The sequence below is a fragment of the Stenella coeruleoalba genome, assembly GCF_951394435.1.
Source record: "Stenella coeruleoalba genome assembly, chromosome: 10".
Taxonomy (NCBI): domain Eukaryota; kingdom Metazoa; phylum Chordata; class Mammalia; order Artiodactyla; family Delphinidae; genus Stenella; species Stenella coeruleoalba.
Genome location: NC_137156.1, coordinates 69,813,809 through 69,831,456, shown reverse-complemented (window position 1 = coordinate 69,831,456; position 17,648 = coordinate 69,813,809). Strand labels below are relative to the sequence as shown.

General features: G+C 48.4%; 1 protein-coding gene across 1 annotated transcript in view; it reads right to left on the bottom strand.

Moving 5' to 3' along the window:
* The window catches only part of CACNA1D (calcium voltage-gated channel subunit alpha1 D), a gene marked incomplete at its 5' end in the record, with an annotated part of 318,918 nt that extends 303,839 nt beyond the window's left edge, over positions 1 to 15,079 (bottom strand). The window contains 3 exons of the mRNA XM_079934343.1: positions 8,846 to 8,951; positions 12,718 to 13,027; positions 15,016 to 15,079. Of these exons, the coding sequence (XP_079790469.1) occupies positions 8,846 to 8,951; positions 12,718 to 13,027; positions 15,016 to 15,079 (480 nt within the window). The remainder of the gene's footprint in view (positions 1 to 8,845; positions 8,952 to 12,717; positions 13,028 to 15,015) is intronic.
* Between the last annotated feature and the right edge of the window lie 2,569 nt (positions 15,080 to 17,648).

Here is a 17,648-nt window from a genome sequence, read left to right as displayed (position 1 = left end):
TTTCCATTTTCTAAGCCACCTCAGAGCTTCTGGAAGCAGGAGGGGGTACAAACCCTATAATAAATACCACAATAATCGCGAGGTTCAACTGCCTGTGAAAATAGAATAATTAATCATCAAAGACCACGGGACAGCAGAAACATACCAGGTGAGATATTTTTCTTCCGCCACTAAAAGGAACATAAAGGAAGAATTCGTCTTAGAACTCAGCTGTAGCCAGCAAACACTGCAAAAGTGAGACTCAGTTTTTTGCCTTAGGGACGTATTTATCTGTTAGCCACGTGGAATGAATGTTTCTCTTGAAAGAAGCACGGTCCCCAAGCGCGTGCACCCAAAGCAAGGGAAAGAATAATGAGCCTTGTTGCCTGTGGTTCAAAAGAGATGACAAGTCTGGTGCTCAGAGTTCCAGGACTTTCTGCTCGAACCAGATGCTCTGGGTGCCTACCAGACATCCAAGAGAGAGGCTGTACCCTCCCCCCAAGATTTCCTTTCCCATGGCCTAAGACAAGGAATGAATGACGTCACTCGTCAGACTTAAAGGACGGCTGACCTCAAGGAGCTGTCGGGCGGGGAGCGTAAATCGTATGGGCTTCGTGGAAGCCAATGCAGCAGTAAGTATGGAATTAAAATGCACTATCCTCCCACCCAGAGAGTTCCCTTCTAAGTACTTATCCCAGAGAACAGTTTACTTGTACACACAAAGAACACACACAAGGATATTCAATGCAGCATTGTTTGAAACAGCAAAACTTTAGGAACTAACCTAACTGCTCATCAGAAAGAGGACAATTAAACAAACCATGGCACATACACGGAATATTTTACGGCAACTAAGGAGTTGTTAGATCTCTACGTGCAGATACGGAAAGATCTGTAAGACACATCAAGTGGGAAAAAAGGAAGCTTTATAATGCATGCACTGTTTCCACTTGTGTAAAACTTAAAATACCCAAACTGTATAGACATAGGTTTCAAAAAACACAGATGATATACACGTACAGACACAGTGAAAAACAATTCTGAAACTGATTACTGTGATTAGGAGCTGAGTAAGGAAAAGGAGACTCAGTTTACTTGCAGCGTTTTAATAGTTTAGAAGAATGTATTCGTGTATAATTTGTATAAATTTGAATGATGATTTACTGTAAGAATGCAAAATACGAAAAACAAAGAAGGCCTTTCTCGGACCCCATGCTGTGGGCTTTCCTTATGACAGGGCGACCGGGCACAGGGAGCCCATAGCAGCGCCGGCTAGAAGTCCGGACACATAAGTCTGGTATGCTCTGCAGAGCAGGTCTCAATAAATATTTGTTGAATAATGGTGCCTTGACTTCCTGTCTTATAAACAAGGTCCTTACGGCACTACAGAAATATCTGTGAGTATGCCGTGCTAGACCTCCCCATGGGTGCAGGGAACGGAGGCACGGTGGGCCCCTCAGAAGATGACCACGGCAGGGAAAGCATGAGCCTCACACCCAGCCTGCTGTGAATCCACAGGTCAAGCTGACCAAGGACACCTCCTCCTTCCTTCCCAGGCTGGGTCCATCTGCCAGCTACATCTTCCCTGAGCAGTCTGGAGCCGGCCTTCCCTCCCTCAGGTCACCCCCTGCCAATTCCCTCCAGCCTGACTCTCATGTTCACTCATTCAATAATTTCAACAGGTGATTTCTAAATTTACCACTCAGCCAGTAGGGAGGGGAAAAAGAAATTAGCAGAAATAACTGCTTTGAGGTTCTGGAGGAGAAAGTCATTTTCCCCAGCCTGGGCAGTGTCTGGAACCCTGCATAGTTAAAATCTCCAGAAGAGGGCTTCATGCTACAAGGTGTGTGTTGTCAAAAACACCCAGCGGTCCATCCACCCACCACACTCTCCCCCAGCTTTCTCACACACACACAGAGACAGAGGACAGTTCCTCGCTCAGACAGTTCCTCCTCCAACCCCATCTTCAGCTTTTCTCACTGTGCCCACCTCCCAGTGCCAGCTCCGCCTGCCCAGCCAAACACTACACTGCCCACAAGAACCCCAGCTGTGAGAATACCAATCTCACCTTTCCTCATTTCAATCACATGGGCAGAACAGGACTTGGGGACACATCCTACAGTGCTGATGGCAAAGGGCCCCAGGAGTGTGAGCATGACAGGAGGCTCACGTCTATTCTGAAATGACCTGCCAACCTCCACTGCCACCCCACAGGGCAAGGAAACCCACCGATGTCGCTTCCCGGGGCACGTCGTCCAAGCAACAGTAACACTCTGCTCAACCACCAGCATCCTAGGGCCTCTGCAATTTCTTTAGAGACTTTCCTGGGGGGAGGAGCAGTTGAGGGTCTGTTCTGGAGTCCCACCCCACCACCAGCAGCTGTAGTTAACAAGACATAAATGTCTCTGCAGCTGGGCAAGTTGACCCCTCTGTATCAGGCACTTCTCACGTTTTGCAGACAGTTAAAAGTTAAATGCTGATGGGGAAGGTTAAAAAAGGAAACTACCCACAAATCTGCTACAGGCGTCTCCTGGTTCTCACACAATCATTTTAAAATACTGAACTTGAGCTGAGGTTAAGGAAGGAATGCATCTCCCCAAAGACCCTCCCCAAAGTGGGCTGACGGGACGCACACTTCAGGCAGTGTGTGAGAGGGACCCACTGGAGGCCAGTCAGACTGTTCCTGGGAGACGGGAAGCCTGGGGTGCAGGGTGGGATCCTGAGACCCTCTTTTAAGCCCCCTTTCCAGCTGTGTCTGATAACAATTTCTACCCTTTGGACTTTTCAGTTACCTAAGTTAATAAATTACAAACACACACACATACTTTTTTTTCCCCAACTAAGCCAATTTGTGTTTCTGCAACTTGTAATCCAACAAGTTCTGGCCAATACACCAACATATCCTCACTCCAAGACAGGTTCATTTTTCAAGGGTCTAAGCAGGGAAGTTCCAGTGTTCGAGGTGTGTCTATAAAGAAATGAGATTCGCTTTTTAACAAACCAAAAGGGTGAGGACCGTTTGGGAATTCCTCTTAAGGAACTTTAATAGAAGTAAATCTGAATTCCTTAAGACTTGGGTTTGATTTCTGAAAAACTGCCGATTCCCAATCCAAGTCTGTTCAATAAAACATCAATCTGGGTAACTTGTTCTTTGTCAATATGAGGCAAGACGACAAAAGAGATGCAATTACTTGTACGAGGCATAAACGGGTTCACCAGCTCTGGGTTAAATGTTACTCCCCAAGTCCATCTATCGTGGGCATTCTGCTGCCCCACCAACCTTTACACGAAATGTGACACACACCCTCCCAAGTACAACCTCTCACACCTGGCTCACACACAGTGCTGAACACAGAAGCCAGCTTATGAGGCAGGGATTCAAAAAGTATCAAGCATTTGCCTTTCTTCTCTCCTGCTTCAGATATAAAGAGTTAAATTTGCCGAGAAATATACAATCCTGAAATTCAAGGCAACCTCTCACAGGTGCTTCCTGGGATTCTCATTAATATTGGACAATGAAAGTCAGCCTCTCGAGCAAACATTAATCATTAGCCAATTGCTGAAAATTAACTCCTGATCTATAAGGACATGCCATGGAACCCCACACGGTCATTCATTTATGGACCCACCCATTCCACGTGCATTTCCTGATGTGCCTACTGTGCGCCTGCAAAGGGTTAAGTTCGCAACACCATCGAGACAAGTCAGACTCAGCATATGCTACTTTCATCCAGAGTCACCCGGCTCGGGACTTCCCTGGTGGTGCAGTGATTAAGAATCTGCCTGCCAGTGCAGGGGACACGGGTTCGAGCCCTGGTCTGGGAAGATCCCACGTGCCGTGGAGCAACTAAGCCCGTGCACCACAACTACTGAGCCTGCGAGCCACAACTACTGAAGCTCGCGCACCTAGAGCCCGTGCTCCACAACAAGAGAAGCCACCGCAATGAGAAGCCGGCACACTGCAATGAAGAGTAGCCCCCGCTCGCCGCAACTAAAGAAAGCCCAGCAACTAAGACACAGTGCAGCCAAAAATTAATTAATTAATCAACTTAAAAAAACTAAAACAAAGTCACTCAGCTCATCAGCCAAAGGGCCAGGCTGTCAGAGCCCAAAGCCCATGTGCAGAACTGCACCCCACACACCAAGCCACTTCCCACAGCAGTTATAGAATAAGGCGGAAAGGGGTGGATATCTGCAAAAAGGAAAGCAAGTACTGCTTGCACATAGGCAGGTGGGGTGGAAGACAGGGACAAGGCTCAGAGAAGGCTGAACTGAGGGCAGCACACAAGCTGTCCTAGAAAAACGGCATCTAGGCATGCAGAAGTAAACTCGCAATTCAAACAGAAAGACAACAGAGCAAAGCCACGGAGATGAGGTACGGAAATAAAAGCCACCTTCTAGGCAAAGCCCAAGGAGACAGGTTATGAAACTGTGTTTCAGGTATTTCAATTCACACCACTCACTATGTGAGATGCTAAACTATGGACCGTGCAGAGCCCATGAACTCGCTTTTTAAGCCCAGGAAACACTGCGTGGGAATCTCGGCCATGGAGGAGAGAATGCAATCAAAGTAGGCTGTCCCACAGCGTTCCTGGCCCTCATAAGGCATCTGGTCCCCCTGACAGGAGTCCCCAGCCAGCACTGCTTCCCAGAGATGCTCTCACCACTCTGCCACTCCGAGCCCTGGAGCTGGAGCACAAAACGTACAAGGCTGCTCAGCTCGGAAACGCAGCTCCCACGGTGCCTTCAGCCAGGGGTACGTGAGGAGCGGGGTCACGAGACCCTCAGCTTTTCAGGAGTAAACACGTGGAACTTCCCACCTAGCCCCCGCCAAGGACCTCGAAAGAGTCCGCAGAGGAACCTGCCACACAAGGAAATCCTGAGTACGGCTCAGAGGAAAGACTGGGTGAGGAACTTCTCCTGAGAGCGTTCATTCAGTGGTCCTCAACAACCCGCATTTATGAACATCATCTACACACTGTCAGGCTCGGCGCTATTGGGGTTCCAAAATGATTCACTGTGAGTTGTATTCTGAAGAGGCTTGATAAGACAAGATAAGATGTGCACATAAATAACCAAATATAAGGTGTTTTATATGCAAAGTGCCGGCAGAGCAGTTCAGATAAGAGCGTTACTTCTAATCAGGGTCAGAAAAGGCTTCACAGAAGAGACATCCTTTACGATTACTCCTGAGCAGCTCTAAGGACAGTGACAGTGATGACGGGGTGGTAGGGAGGAAGAGGTATTTCAGATGGAGAAGAGGCCAGGAGGTGGACAAGACCAGGGAGGGGTGTTTACGATCAGCTGGTGGACTAATGGATGGGGGTGGGGGGTGGGTATGAAGGAGAGGCACAGAAGGTGAACCAGAAAAGGCTGGGTAGACCAAGGAGCACCCAGCCTTCCCTTGGGCAGCAGGTCGCCCCTGAAACCTCAGGATCACTCCTCTAGCAAAAGCCATCTGACCGCAATGTGAATGGAGAGGAAGGGGAAGACATAAGGGGCTTTATAGAGGCCAAGTGTCAGCAGTCTAAAAACACAAAGGCAAGATGAGAAAGGGAACAAAAAGGGGGTCAAAGACTTAGTAAACCTTCTCGTTGAGTATCAAAAGCATTAATTGAGCACCTGGAAAAGGGACAGAGTGGCCTAGGCCACGCGCCCTGCCCTCGGTGGCTGCAGACATCAAGGAAGGTCAGGGCTGGCCAGCTGGGCGCCCCTCTTTGGACAGTTCTAATTTGAGGCCGGTCAGCACTATGGAGAACTGGGCCCGGGGGTGGGGTGGGACTTCCAGTAGCAGGATGCCCAGACCGAAGCGTTCAGTCAGTTTGTGACTTATGAGAAACTGAAGTTTGGGAAGCGAAATAAAGCATTTTCCAACACAGTGAGGGACAGGACTGTGATCATCACCACGCTGACACTCCATAAAGAAGCGCTCCCCACCCCCTGCCCCATGCTAAGAAAAAAATTAAATAAATGATACACACTTTCAATAAGTGGAACTGAGGAAATCCTGCTACCGACTGATCTAGGAGGGAGATTGCTGTGGGAACTGAGTTGCACCGTTTCCATGGCTGCATCCTCCACCAGTCCCTGCAAGTCCACAAATGAAAGCTGCATAGAAACTTGAGATTGTTTATATATATATATATATTTTTTTTTTTTTTTAATCTAACCCTGCGAAAACCTGCTGCCCCCAGGGTAGTCTCCAAATCCCCAAAGCTGGCTCAGTTAGGTACAACCCAGACCAACCACACACTGGACGAAGGGAGATGGCCACATTTCTTACCCAACAAAAGTAATAATTTCACTGCAAACTACCTGTAACAGGCAGAAACATCTTCCACAAAGCTGGCCCTGAATCGTACTCTAAGCGCTCAACATCTACATTCCCGACAGAGCTTGGAGGCAAAGGAAACCACCAGCTCCCTGACACGTGCAGCTTTGCAATCTGTATCAGCCTCTGCCCTTTGTTTTGCCATTCACATTAATTGAAAGGTATTTACTACAGATGAAAAATAAGCTTCGTTCAGCTGCCTCTAAACCGATCCCAAAAATAGAGCAATCACTTTGGTACAAATTGGGTCAAATGTTTTTTTAAAAAAAAAAACGGCTCCCTGGCAGGACGACTGACATGGCATGGGACCTTGCTAAGAGTCAGGGGGAAATCCACAAAGATCTTCCCTTCCCACAGTGAGAAAGGAAATATTTAAAGAGTTAGGCAGAGATTAAATTCGTCTGGCCATGTGACCAGCCAAGTGAACACAAGACACAAACTTGAATGCTATAAGTTTCAGAATGTTAAGAGGTCAAAGAAATATATGTTGGGTTTTTTAGAAAGGATTGCCAAACTAACACACTGCCCTCCCCCACCCAAAAAAGGCCAGTGTTTTAAGAACTGTCAATAAAAGATCCACTGGGGAGGGACTGCCAGGGGGAGGAAGAGAGATTTATCCATTTCCTATGTTTTATTCCCTCACTTATTAGCTGAGAAATCCAAATGGTCCGACAGTACTTATATTAGTGCCCTGAACGTCCCTGGGGGAAAAAAAATCAGAATATTAATTGACTTACACATGCAGCTACATTAATTATTCCATGGATCTGAATTAATCTGCCTTTCAGAAAGGTATCTATTTTCTAAGTTTGTTTAATCATGTTCTCTTGAGCTACAAAAAGCAACAAACTGGGTCACCATCCACGTTGTTAAATTTGGTAACAAGGCTGACACCATCTGTGGCCTAGACTGTGATGATCTAGCCCCATTGATGGGGGCTTTTCACTACTTCTGCTTTTCCTTTGAAATGATTGTCTAAAGTCACATGCCTACAACTAAATCAGAAGCTATTTAAAATATCCAGTCACACAGATCATCTCTAGCACAGTATAAATATATACTAACAGTAAGTCTTTACATGTGTATCCAACTCCCATTTACAGTTGTACTTTCAGTAGCAGTGTCCAAAATTTTTTAAAATTCCCTACACATCAGACTACAAAAGCCCAAATGTGAAGAGACATCACACTACATCTGAAATGTGCCGCACATTTTAAATGTAACATGAAATCCTGTACATAAACCATGAAGTCTAAAATCATAAAAGCATAAATAATGTCAACATCTACAGACCCCGGCAGAGCTCTCCCCTCACTAGTTTTGACTTTACAACACTCAGCTAAGAACATCCAGCCCTACTAAAATACAGCTTCAGCATGAGAGACCAAAACCGAATGGAACCAGCTAAAAGAGGGGAAAGCAAAACAATAGGGAGAATTTCCTGTTATCCGGGACCAGCCCCTCATTCACCTCCTTTCTGCACGGCCTCAACTCATGAAGGACTTGCAAAGAGGATGCTGCAGCACCAGAAAAATCCTGCAATGGCTTCTGAATCATCAAGGAAAGAGTACGGGGTGTCAGAGGTAAAAACAACCCTGGTGACCTTCTCATCCGATCCCCCGAATTGACAGGTGGGTAAACGGCAACGCACAAAGGGTCTGGGAAATGCCCCAAAATACAGCCAGTTGACAGTCCACCGGGACAACTCCTAGTCCCACTCCAGGGCTCTTCAGTGCTTTTTTTTAAACTATATCAACCTTTCCCAAAGGAAGTTCCATGAAACACTGTGATGCACTCTGCCAAAAAAATGTTTAAAGAATCCATGACCAATTACTTTTAGGGACTAGCTGAGTTAAACAAAATGAAACTGGTTTTTTAACTACAGACTTTCCTGGAGCTTTCACTGAGTTAATGTGCACGATAAATCTTTAAGAGAGCAATAAGGTATATGGAAGTATCCCAATTTATTTCACCATAGAATCATTTTATCTTGGAGCATTTCAAAGAACTAAGTGAAGGAACTTCAATACTCTACTGTACATTCACCAAATTATGCGCTACGTGGATTAGTTCTGTTGTGTTCTACTTCTGTAAAAATTAATAGTTCAGGTACAGAAGCGATGATAACTCTCTGCTTACCAGAAAAATTAACCATAGTACCCACAACTCCCAAATAACACTGGATTTAAAAAAAAAAAAGGCTAACATTACCAGGAAAAGAATGGTCGACAAAAAAAGCCTATATGGAAAGAAAAGTTATTTTTAAATCTGCTACAAACCTCTTCTATGAAAAGTTCCACATCTATTTATACAAGATTCATGACTTTAAACACTTTCATTCAGTATGAATTTGAGAATACAGGTCAAGAAAAAAAAAAAAAAAAAAAAACACCACTGTTGCAAAGCTCCGTGAAACATCACATGCATAGCTGTTAACTTCAACCACCCAGAAAGCCAGCCGCCAGCTTCCAGCTTCAGTATAGAGGTAAATGATAAGCACACATCAGGACAAGCAGCAACTCTAAGGACACTTACCAAGTTATGATTTGTTGAATTAGAATCATCTTCAGGGAATGGGATGTAAATAGCTAAGGCCACACAATTGGCAAAAATAGCCAATAATATAAATATGTCAAATGGTCTGAAAATTTTTGTTAAGGTATATACGTGTTACACCAACATAAACCATCTCTCTCGTCACACTCCCAATCACACCACTTTTGAACTGCTTTTTAAATGAAAATTTTACCCACAAATCCTTATTCAACTGACTGCTGTGACTACAAGGTTTCCAGCAGGAGTAATAGTTAGTGGTCAACTCACAGCAGATCTTCCTATCAAATGACGTCTCCACGCCCTCTTCTTCTGTTGCAAGGATCACATTACACTCATTCTTCTGTTGGACATTTTAGATGAAAACCTAAAAGTACATCCAATTAGGGCACTGTGTGAAACAGGTTTCTACTTCGTGTCATTCTCACAGCAACAAGGGCCTTAGAGAGCTAAATTTCTGGCTGTTGTAGACACAAAGAAAAGCCATCATGAGACAAACCTCTTCCACAAATCCTTGTCACCATGTGTTACAGCCGTTGTCTTGGAGGCTGTTCTTGGCTGGGTCAGTCTGAATCTCCTGTCCGAACTGGGATAGGACAAGTCACAAAGGACCTTCTCCATTCCACCTGTGACCGTCTTGTGGCTGTTCCAATCCCTCGCTGTAACAAGCAAGCCAGGCTTCACCTCCCTCCTCCGCTTTCCTTCCTTACTAATCAGCAGTTATCACTATTTTAGATTAGAGCCAGACCAGAGCTCCGTTTATAACGTGTTGTTATTTTGTTCAATTTATAAACAAATTAAATAAAAGTCCAGAAGAAATCACCACCAGATACTTTCATAGTTCAACTTAACATTTCTAAATCTCAGGGGTCTGTCTGGAAGAATCACTCTGAGAGCAGCCTTCAACAGATACTTGCTTAAGCCTTCTGCTGTTATCAAGAGACACTGTCAAAACTGGCAATACAAAATTTGACATCTGCCAAAATGACTGTTTTTCCTCTCTTGGTTTTCAGCCTTTCCAAATGCAAGGTTTCACGAGCACCAATCTAATCTCCAACCCCGGGCTTGGTTGTACGACACTGTTTCTCCCATACACTCACCCACAAAAGGCAAGGCCACGGTTTCACTCAACATCTCCAAGTCCTAAAGCTTTGAGCATATGCACAGACCTTCTCCGTTCATCCTGATTTCCTTCTGGGAAATCCAAAGATGCTGAAGGAAACAGAGACCCCCTCATGTCTCTGGGGATACGTTAAGTTTCATGGAGCCTCAGCCTCTTGAAGAACTTTAACACTCACTGAAATATGGACGTGAAAGACATTATTCCCTTACTAATTTGATGGGCTTATTTTTAAAGCCAGTTATCCTTCCCTCAGTAGTTATTCTTTTAACTCATCTAGTATTACAAAATCTCTTATGTAGGGACCCAACTTTAAGGCAGTCCACCTTAAAAAGACTTCAGAATCTCCTCTTCATTTTTCCTTTTGGCAGTTCCTTCCAAAATTTTAAAAGTCAATTGCCCCGGGGCTATCCTATATGGAAACACACTTACTGTCTCTCCCCTCCCCCACACCACCACTCTGCCTTTTTAATTTCCTGCTACCTAAATGATAAACCAGCAAATCTGAGAAGCACTGATGCTGTTCAGGAAAGCAAACATAAGAGTCCTTTTTCTTCATGGTGGTCCAGTTTAAGACGCCAGGTACGGGTGGATCCTAACCCACGGCCACAAGATTCTGACAAGCCAAGCAGAACAGAGCGTTAGAGAAACGGATGGGTCTGATCCTAAATACTCCTTCCTCGTTCCCCAAGTGCAGGACACTCTGCTTTGCCTGCATGTAAAGGCAAACAGCAGGTAAAAACTCACTCTCCCAGTGCGGACAGGGCCTGGCACTGCTGGCTTTAGGAAGCTGCCCATACCCTGCTCCCTGAACCTGAAGAAAACGGTCATTTGAAAAAAACAAATCATGTATCGTTTCAGGATCTATTCTGCAAACTTCCCCATTTGTAGGGGCGGCTTCTCCCTGCACTGGCAGCCACAGCCCCTGATTTCTGCACACATGTCTGGCGGTGCGGGAACGGGAGTCGGCAGCACCATCCAGGAATTCGCTCCGTTCACATAAATTACTATATACAAATTTCTGTGCACAAAGAGAAACTACTGTGCACAGACAGCACCAGGCCTCCCGCCTCACTCCACATGAAATTAATGACCCCACCGAGAGGCCTCTGCTTACTCAGAGTCACGTCAAGCCAACCTGAGGAGGACGAGATCATTCCGGCTAAGTGCAGTCTGTGCCTCTGACTGCTGCCATGCCACTTGAGGGACACCCTGTGGAGCCGGCTCCCTCCCGGGCCGACACCAGTGTTCGTCCTCAGACTCAAAAAGAACCTAAAGAGAAAACACATCCACACAACCCCAGCCATGTGAGAGACACCGCAACTCCCTCTGGAGAGGAGACATCTGTTCTAAAAAGGAAAAAGCACATGAAAACCCCTCAAATCCTACACTTGGCTACTCTCTCCAAAACCTTTCTAGACAGTTACCTCATTTTAACTCTCTGAGAGCACAGAAAGTAGCCAGCTAAGACAGAGGGCGGGCGTGCAAAGAGCTGCCTAGCTAGGCACTCAGATGATACGGGGGTTTCAGCTCCACTTTCTAGCCCGGGTCACCGACCCCCTCCCTTTGCAGCATGACCGCCCCTCCCCTCCCCCCAGCCTCCGTGGGGAAGCCCTTTATTCATACTCCTTCCTATGCTTAGGAACTGCTCTAAGGCCCAGGTCAACTCCGAATATACTTCTGGCAGAAGGAAATGCTGTGTTTTACCCAAACTAATGAATCACCTAATTAGAAAGGCATTTGCTCAGAAAGAAGGCCTCGGTCAACATTTTCTGAAGGGTGACAGGCATTGGAACCTGGCCTCCAGGTTTAGGGGAGGGAGCACACCCTAGTTTTCCAAGATCTGGGCCCTAACAACCCTCCTGGGGCAGTTGGAGTTCAGTTTTAAAAATACAAAGGAGACACCCAGAAATGTAACTCCAGTCCAAGGACACAGACAGAATTTTTTTATAAAGGCAGCAACTGCAAATTCCTCCACTGAGAGGGCTGTGCTCTAACCCACACGGGCGCTGAAAGAAGAGGCACACACAAACCTCTCCCTTCACATGCTCCCTCACGCTCACGTTTCAAATGCTGTTTTGGAACTTGTCAAAAGGAAATTCCAGGAAGTCATAGCATTGATGAGCAAATTGCTCCCTCCCTATGAAGCAAGTGTTCATATTTGTAGCTACCTGAACAATCAGACTCACCAAATGTCAGATCTACAAGCCATCTTAGCATTAATTGGAGTTTCCGAAGCAAATTCCAAACGTCAAAATGAGAAGATTCCACTAAAGGTCAAAAATGTATTTATTTCTAGTACAGTTTTTTTTTTTAAATCAGCATACCTTATTTGCAATAGGTTCAACGCATACCACTGCCAAAAAACAATGGTGCGTTGAAACTAACCATCTAGTGTCAAATGGCCAAAGGTTAATTTCATATTTTAATTATCTACCACTTTGAAGTTTCAGGTTGTCACTCCCTCCCCCACCACTACACACACACACACACACACACACACACACACACACACACACACACACACAGTAGCCTATACTTACCCAGAGAGATACCCCTCTGCACCCAGAGGAGATAGGAAATTATATACCATGAAACCCTCTACACACAACTTCTTCTGTTGCTCACATTCCAAAATGCTATCACTCTGTAAGTGCCATTTCAGAAAGCAAATCCTTTTAAAGAACAGATGGTAAAAGGGAAAACGAGAAAGCCTTCCCCCAAAAAAGGATACTTCCATTCCACTATACTAATGCAGGCTCTTCGGATGGGGTTATTGAGTGACAAACAGAAAAGGGCGCGGGCAGGTCGGCTGCTGGACGAGTTACCCTGTTTTTTGCTCTTGGCGTATTGCTGACGTTTTCTTTGGGAGAGAGATCCTACAGGTGCGGGTGCAGAGGTGCTCATAGTTTGGGCAGCCTTGGCCTGTCTAGCAGCGTCGATCGCAGCTTGCCAAGACAGGACGGTTTGCTTGGAGCTATTCGGCTGAGAAGTTGGTCCTTCACCAGAAAGAGGGAGCCTGGTGCCTCTTGCATAGTTTGCCTCTGGAAAGAAGGAGAAAAAGGAAAATTAAAAAACAAAACAATGAGAATCCAGTGTCAGAAGAAAGCTAAAGTGGTTTCCCATCAAGAACAGTAGGGAAATCATCCCCATGTTTCCATTTGAAACCTCATGTCCTATTTTTTAGAAGCAGGGTTTGGCCAGCAAGAGTAGCAAGGAAAGTCCGCAAGCCCTGCCCAAAGTGTCAGTAACACAGGACCACTGCTGCATCACGCCCAATGGGTCAGTAACTCCCTACACCCGTGTCTTCACAAGGAGTCTTTCAGTGCATTCCTTCAGACAAACTGAGGTCATTCCCACATTTATTTCAAATCTTTTCTGACTTTTAAAACCCATGTATCTCTAATGAGTTAACAGATACATACAACAGCTTTTCTTCAAAATAACTACCATCACACACACACACACACACACACACACACACACACACACACACACACACACACAAAAAGCAGTGGCAATAATTCAACAGTCTTAATCATTTTCAGGGTGTTACTCCAACATCTTTCCATAGCCACCAATGCACTTTTTTCAGCATGGAAAAAAAAATCCTCCACTGGCACCAGGGCAATACCAAAAGCCCCATAACCAATATCTAGATTATGCACTGACACTTCCTCCAAATGAAAATTCATGATGCTTGGGACGCATTTCCTCCACAGTCTTTGGAAAACAGAAAACATCTTTAGGGCTTTTTTGCATTTTAAATTGCAGCTGCAGCAGCCAAGCCAGCATCCAAAGAAACAGACAAGGCAGGCAGCCTGCACCCTTACACCCAGGATAGACAGGCCGGGTTATGCCAGGGGCCCTCAAGGCCTACACAGGAATCACCTCAGTGTAGGCTGGTATCCAAGTGCACACAGGGTAGAACCCCAAGAGGGTTCCATGTACAAAGCCCTCTCCAGCCTGGGGTCAGGCCAAGACCCAGGCAGGTCTCCCCGGCACCTGCCTGCCTCTGGTCACAACCTCCTTACTGAGACAGAAGTCAAAGTGAGCGTGGTGGCAGAGGTAGAGGGATGGGCATTTGCAAAACCAATTCTTGCTCAGTAAAAAGCAAGGAAGAGTCAAAGCGAGCACACATCTGCCTGGCCAGCAGCCTGAGAGGGGGCCTTGGGTTTGGGCAGCAGACGGTCTGAGCCAGGGGAGGAGTCGCCCCAAGTCTTCCCTTGGGGAGCGGTCATCGGGAAGGCTGCGAGCCCATGGAGGGTTGTGGGGGACGCCAGTGACCTCCAAGCAGGAGTGAAGAGGGCTGGCCAGGAGCTGCGCCCCCTTCTCTCGACCCAGCCGGGCCGGCATGGTAACTGCACGTGGCCGGGCTGGGGCGCAGAGCCTCACAGCGGCAGCGACTCTCCGGGCATTGCTAGGTTACCGACGTGTGCACAGCGGCGCTGCGAGCGGGAATACGCGTTCCACCCGACCCCCTGGCCGGCGACTCCGAGACCCAGCCTCCCTCTCAAGGGTAGGGGGATGCTTCACCCACCGGCGAGGAGGTTGAAACCTGGCAATCCTAGAATTTTCCGGATGCCACCAGAGACCTTCTTCCTAATTAACCAGGGGCCGGGGAAGGAGGTGAAGAGGCTGGAAAGGGGGCTCCGGGTGAAGACTCATAGCCACCCCCTTTCTATCGCTCGGGAGCGTTGGAGGAAAGTTGAGCCCGAGGACACTGAAGCCGAATCACCTCGGCTTGCCGCCCCTCCGGCGGCACAGTACTCCACGGACTCCACGGCCGCCCCCACCCCACAAATGCAGAATTAGCTCTGACATTCAAGGCCTGAAGGGGAGAACGGAGTGGCTGTCACGCATCTCCCCTTTCTGTGTAGATGACACCGAGCTAGAAGCATCCTCTCCAACCCCCTCAACCCACCAGCGCATCAGAGATGGGAGGGGGGTGAGAAGGAAGAGGGGGGTGGGAAGAAGAGGACCATGACAAGGATTAGATTTGGCAGCGGGTGCCCAGGCTCTGGCTGCTCACCGTTCGCGTGGTCCGCTTGCTGCTGCCGTTGATGCTGCATTTTTTTCATCATCATCATCATCATCATCCACGAACATTTATTGAGCGCCTACTGTGTGCAGGGCACTGTGCTAGGCGATGGGGCGGGGGAGGAACGGGCAAGGGGGTGACCGATAGGTAGGAGCCGCGATCCCTGCCCTTATTCAAGCTTCAGCAGGGGGTGGGGAGGGACGGGGACAGATAACAGAAAATAAGAATAATTTATAAAAACCGCTGGCCACCCACGCTCCCTCTTTTTCAAAATCGGAGCAAAATAAACTTTTTTTAAAAAATAAGATCGGATGTATATATTATCTTGATAATATATACATGTAATTTTTTGCTGCAAAGGAGAATTGGCTTGGTCCCCCCCTCTAGCGGAGGGACGCCGCGAGGATGCCGGCCCGGCCGCCGGGGCCGCTCGGCGCGCCCCCCATGCCCGCCCGCTCGCCCGCCGCGGTGCCCGGTGCCCGGTGCCCGCCGCCGCCGCCGCCCGCGCCGCCGCTGGCTCGCGACCGCGGGCAGCCGGAGCTCACATCCGGGGACGGAGGCGCTCGCTCGCTAGCTCCGCGCCCGCCGCGCCGCGCCGCACGCCGGCTTCGCCCTGGCGACGCTGCGCGCCCGCCGCCGCGTCCCCCTCCCTCCCCCCGCCCGCCCCGGGCCTCCCACGGGCCGCGCCGCGCCCCGGCGACCGGAGGCCGACCCGCGGCTCCCCCCGCACGGCCCGCGCGGTCGGGGTAGCCGCCGCGTGGGACTCGGGGGCCCGCCACCCCGGCCAGGCTCGGTTGACCCGCGGGCACCGAAGGGTTAAGCGCGCTCCAGCCGCGGGCCTCCCGCTTAACCCCCTCGGTACCGCGGCGTGCTCTCCCCTTCCCCCCGGCGGGGCCCGCGGATCCCGCCGAGGCCGGGTGCGGATTAACCGCTCCTCCCCCGGCATTTCTTCGGGGCGGGGGCCGGGGGACGCTTAGGCTCCCGCGGCTGGCCTCGGCAGTCGGCGTCGTCCTCCCCCGGAGCACACCTGGAGGAGGCCCCGCCCCCTGGGAGCACAGGTGCCGGCGGGCGGTTGTCGCTCGGTTGGCGAGGGGCTCTGCCCGGCTCCCAAACCGCTCCGGAGCCGGGCAGGAGCCCCCCACACACTTTTGCTCGGCTCTTTCCGATTGCGGGGGAGATGGGGGAGCCCGGCTGTCTGGAGAGCACTCGCCGCCCCAGGTAACAGCACCTTTAGATCTAACCTAGCTTCCAGAGTGTCCCTTATCCCACCCCGCCCAGCGCTGGGTCTGGCGCCGCTGTGGGCTCTAAGATGGTTGGGGGAGGGGGAGGACATCTCTTTTTCCCACTCCCTCCCTCCCTCTCCACCCCCACGTGTGTTAGGAGGCAGGTACTGGGAAGTAAAAGCCGAGGTCTTGCAAACTGCTTGTGTCGCGTAAAAAGAACAGGCAGTGCTGCTAGAAACTGCAGACTCCCGTTTGGGAGCTGAGGAGAGGAGTTTGTTTTACGGAACCTTCACTGCCTCATTTTTGGGGGTGGGGGTTTTTGCAAACAGGCAGTTCCCGTCTGGAGGGGAAGCTACTGTCTCTAGTGCATGACTGATATTTCCCATTTAGCGTTGTGCTGGTTGTTGAATAAGGACGTCTGCTTTGTTACTTCACAAGATTCGATTTATTTGCTTTTCTGATCTGCATGTTCCTACAGCGTTTTAGAATGTTTGAGAACAACGTCTTTAAAGCGAAAATAAAGCAAAACGCTCAGCGTGAACTAGGAAATTAAGAGAAGGTGCTCCTTGGCCAAAGAAGGCACGCTGGGCACCCTCAATTGTTGAGAGCCATCTGGGGAGAGAGAGAGGGGTACCAAACAGACGTTCCAGGGGCCTTCCAGAGAGGGGCACCAGGACTAGATGGATGGAAACAACCAACTTCCCTGTCCTTTTCTTTTTTGCTTTGTTTTTGGAGGGGAGGAGAGGCAAGGAAAGAGCCCTGAGGCCTAGTTAGTAATATTTATAAAGCTGGCCTGGGCCACCTCCACCGAGGCTGATTCTGAGCCCAAATCTGAAGGGACAGAAGCCAGTTCCCTTCAGAGAGTTTCCCATCCGTGGACCCCTGAGTCCTGAAGCATGTTTAAAATTCACAAGTACACTTGTCACTTTTAGAACTCTAGGTCTAAAGCTTTGCCTCTTGAGACCTGTTCTGGAAAATCCCACCCTAATATTTGCTCACAATTCAGCCAGCATTCACAAGGCACCCGTTAAGAACAGGGTCTAGGCTAGGTGTTATGAGGATAAATCTATGGCACAGACCCTCCGTCAAGGACATACACTCTAGTAAAGGAAGAAAAGAGTGTGTGTATCTCTAATAATATTTGGAACATAGGAGCTATAACAGGTATGAAGAAAGTGTTATGCAAGCATCAAAGAGATTCATAATAGAGGGATCCTGAGATATTTTCACAAAAGAGATGGCATTTTAACTGATTCTTAAAAACTGACAGGAAGGGGAAGAGGGAGGGATAGGTAGGTGGAGGACAGGGCGATTTTAGGGCAATGAAGCTATTCTGTAATACTGTAATGGTGGCTATAGGACATTGTTCTTATGCATTTGTCAAAACCCATAGTAGTGTAC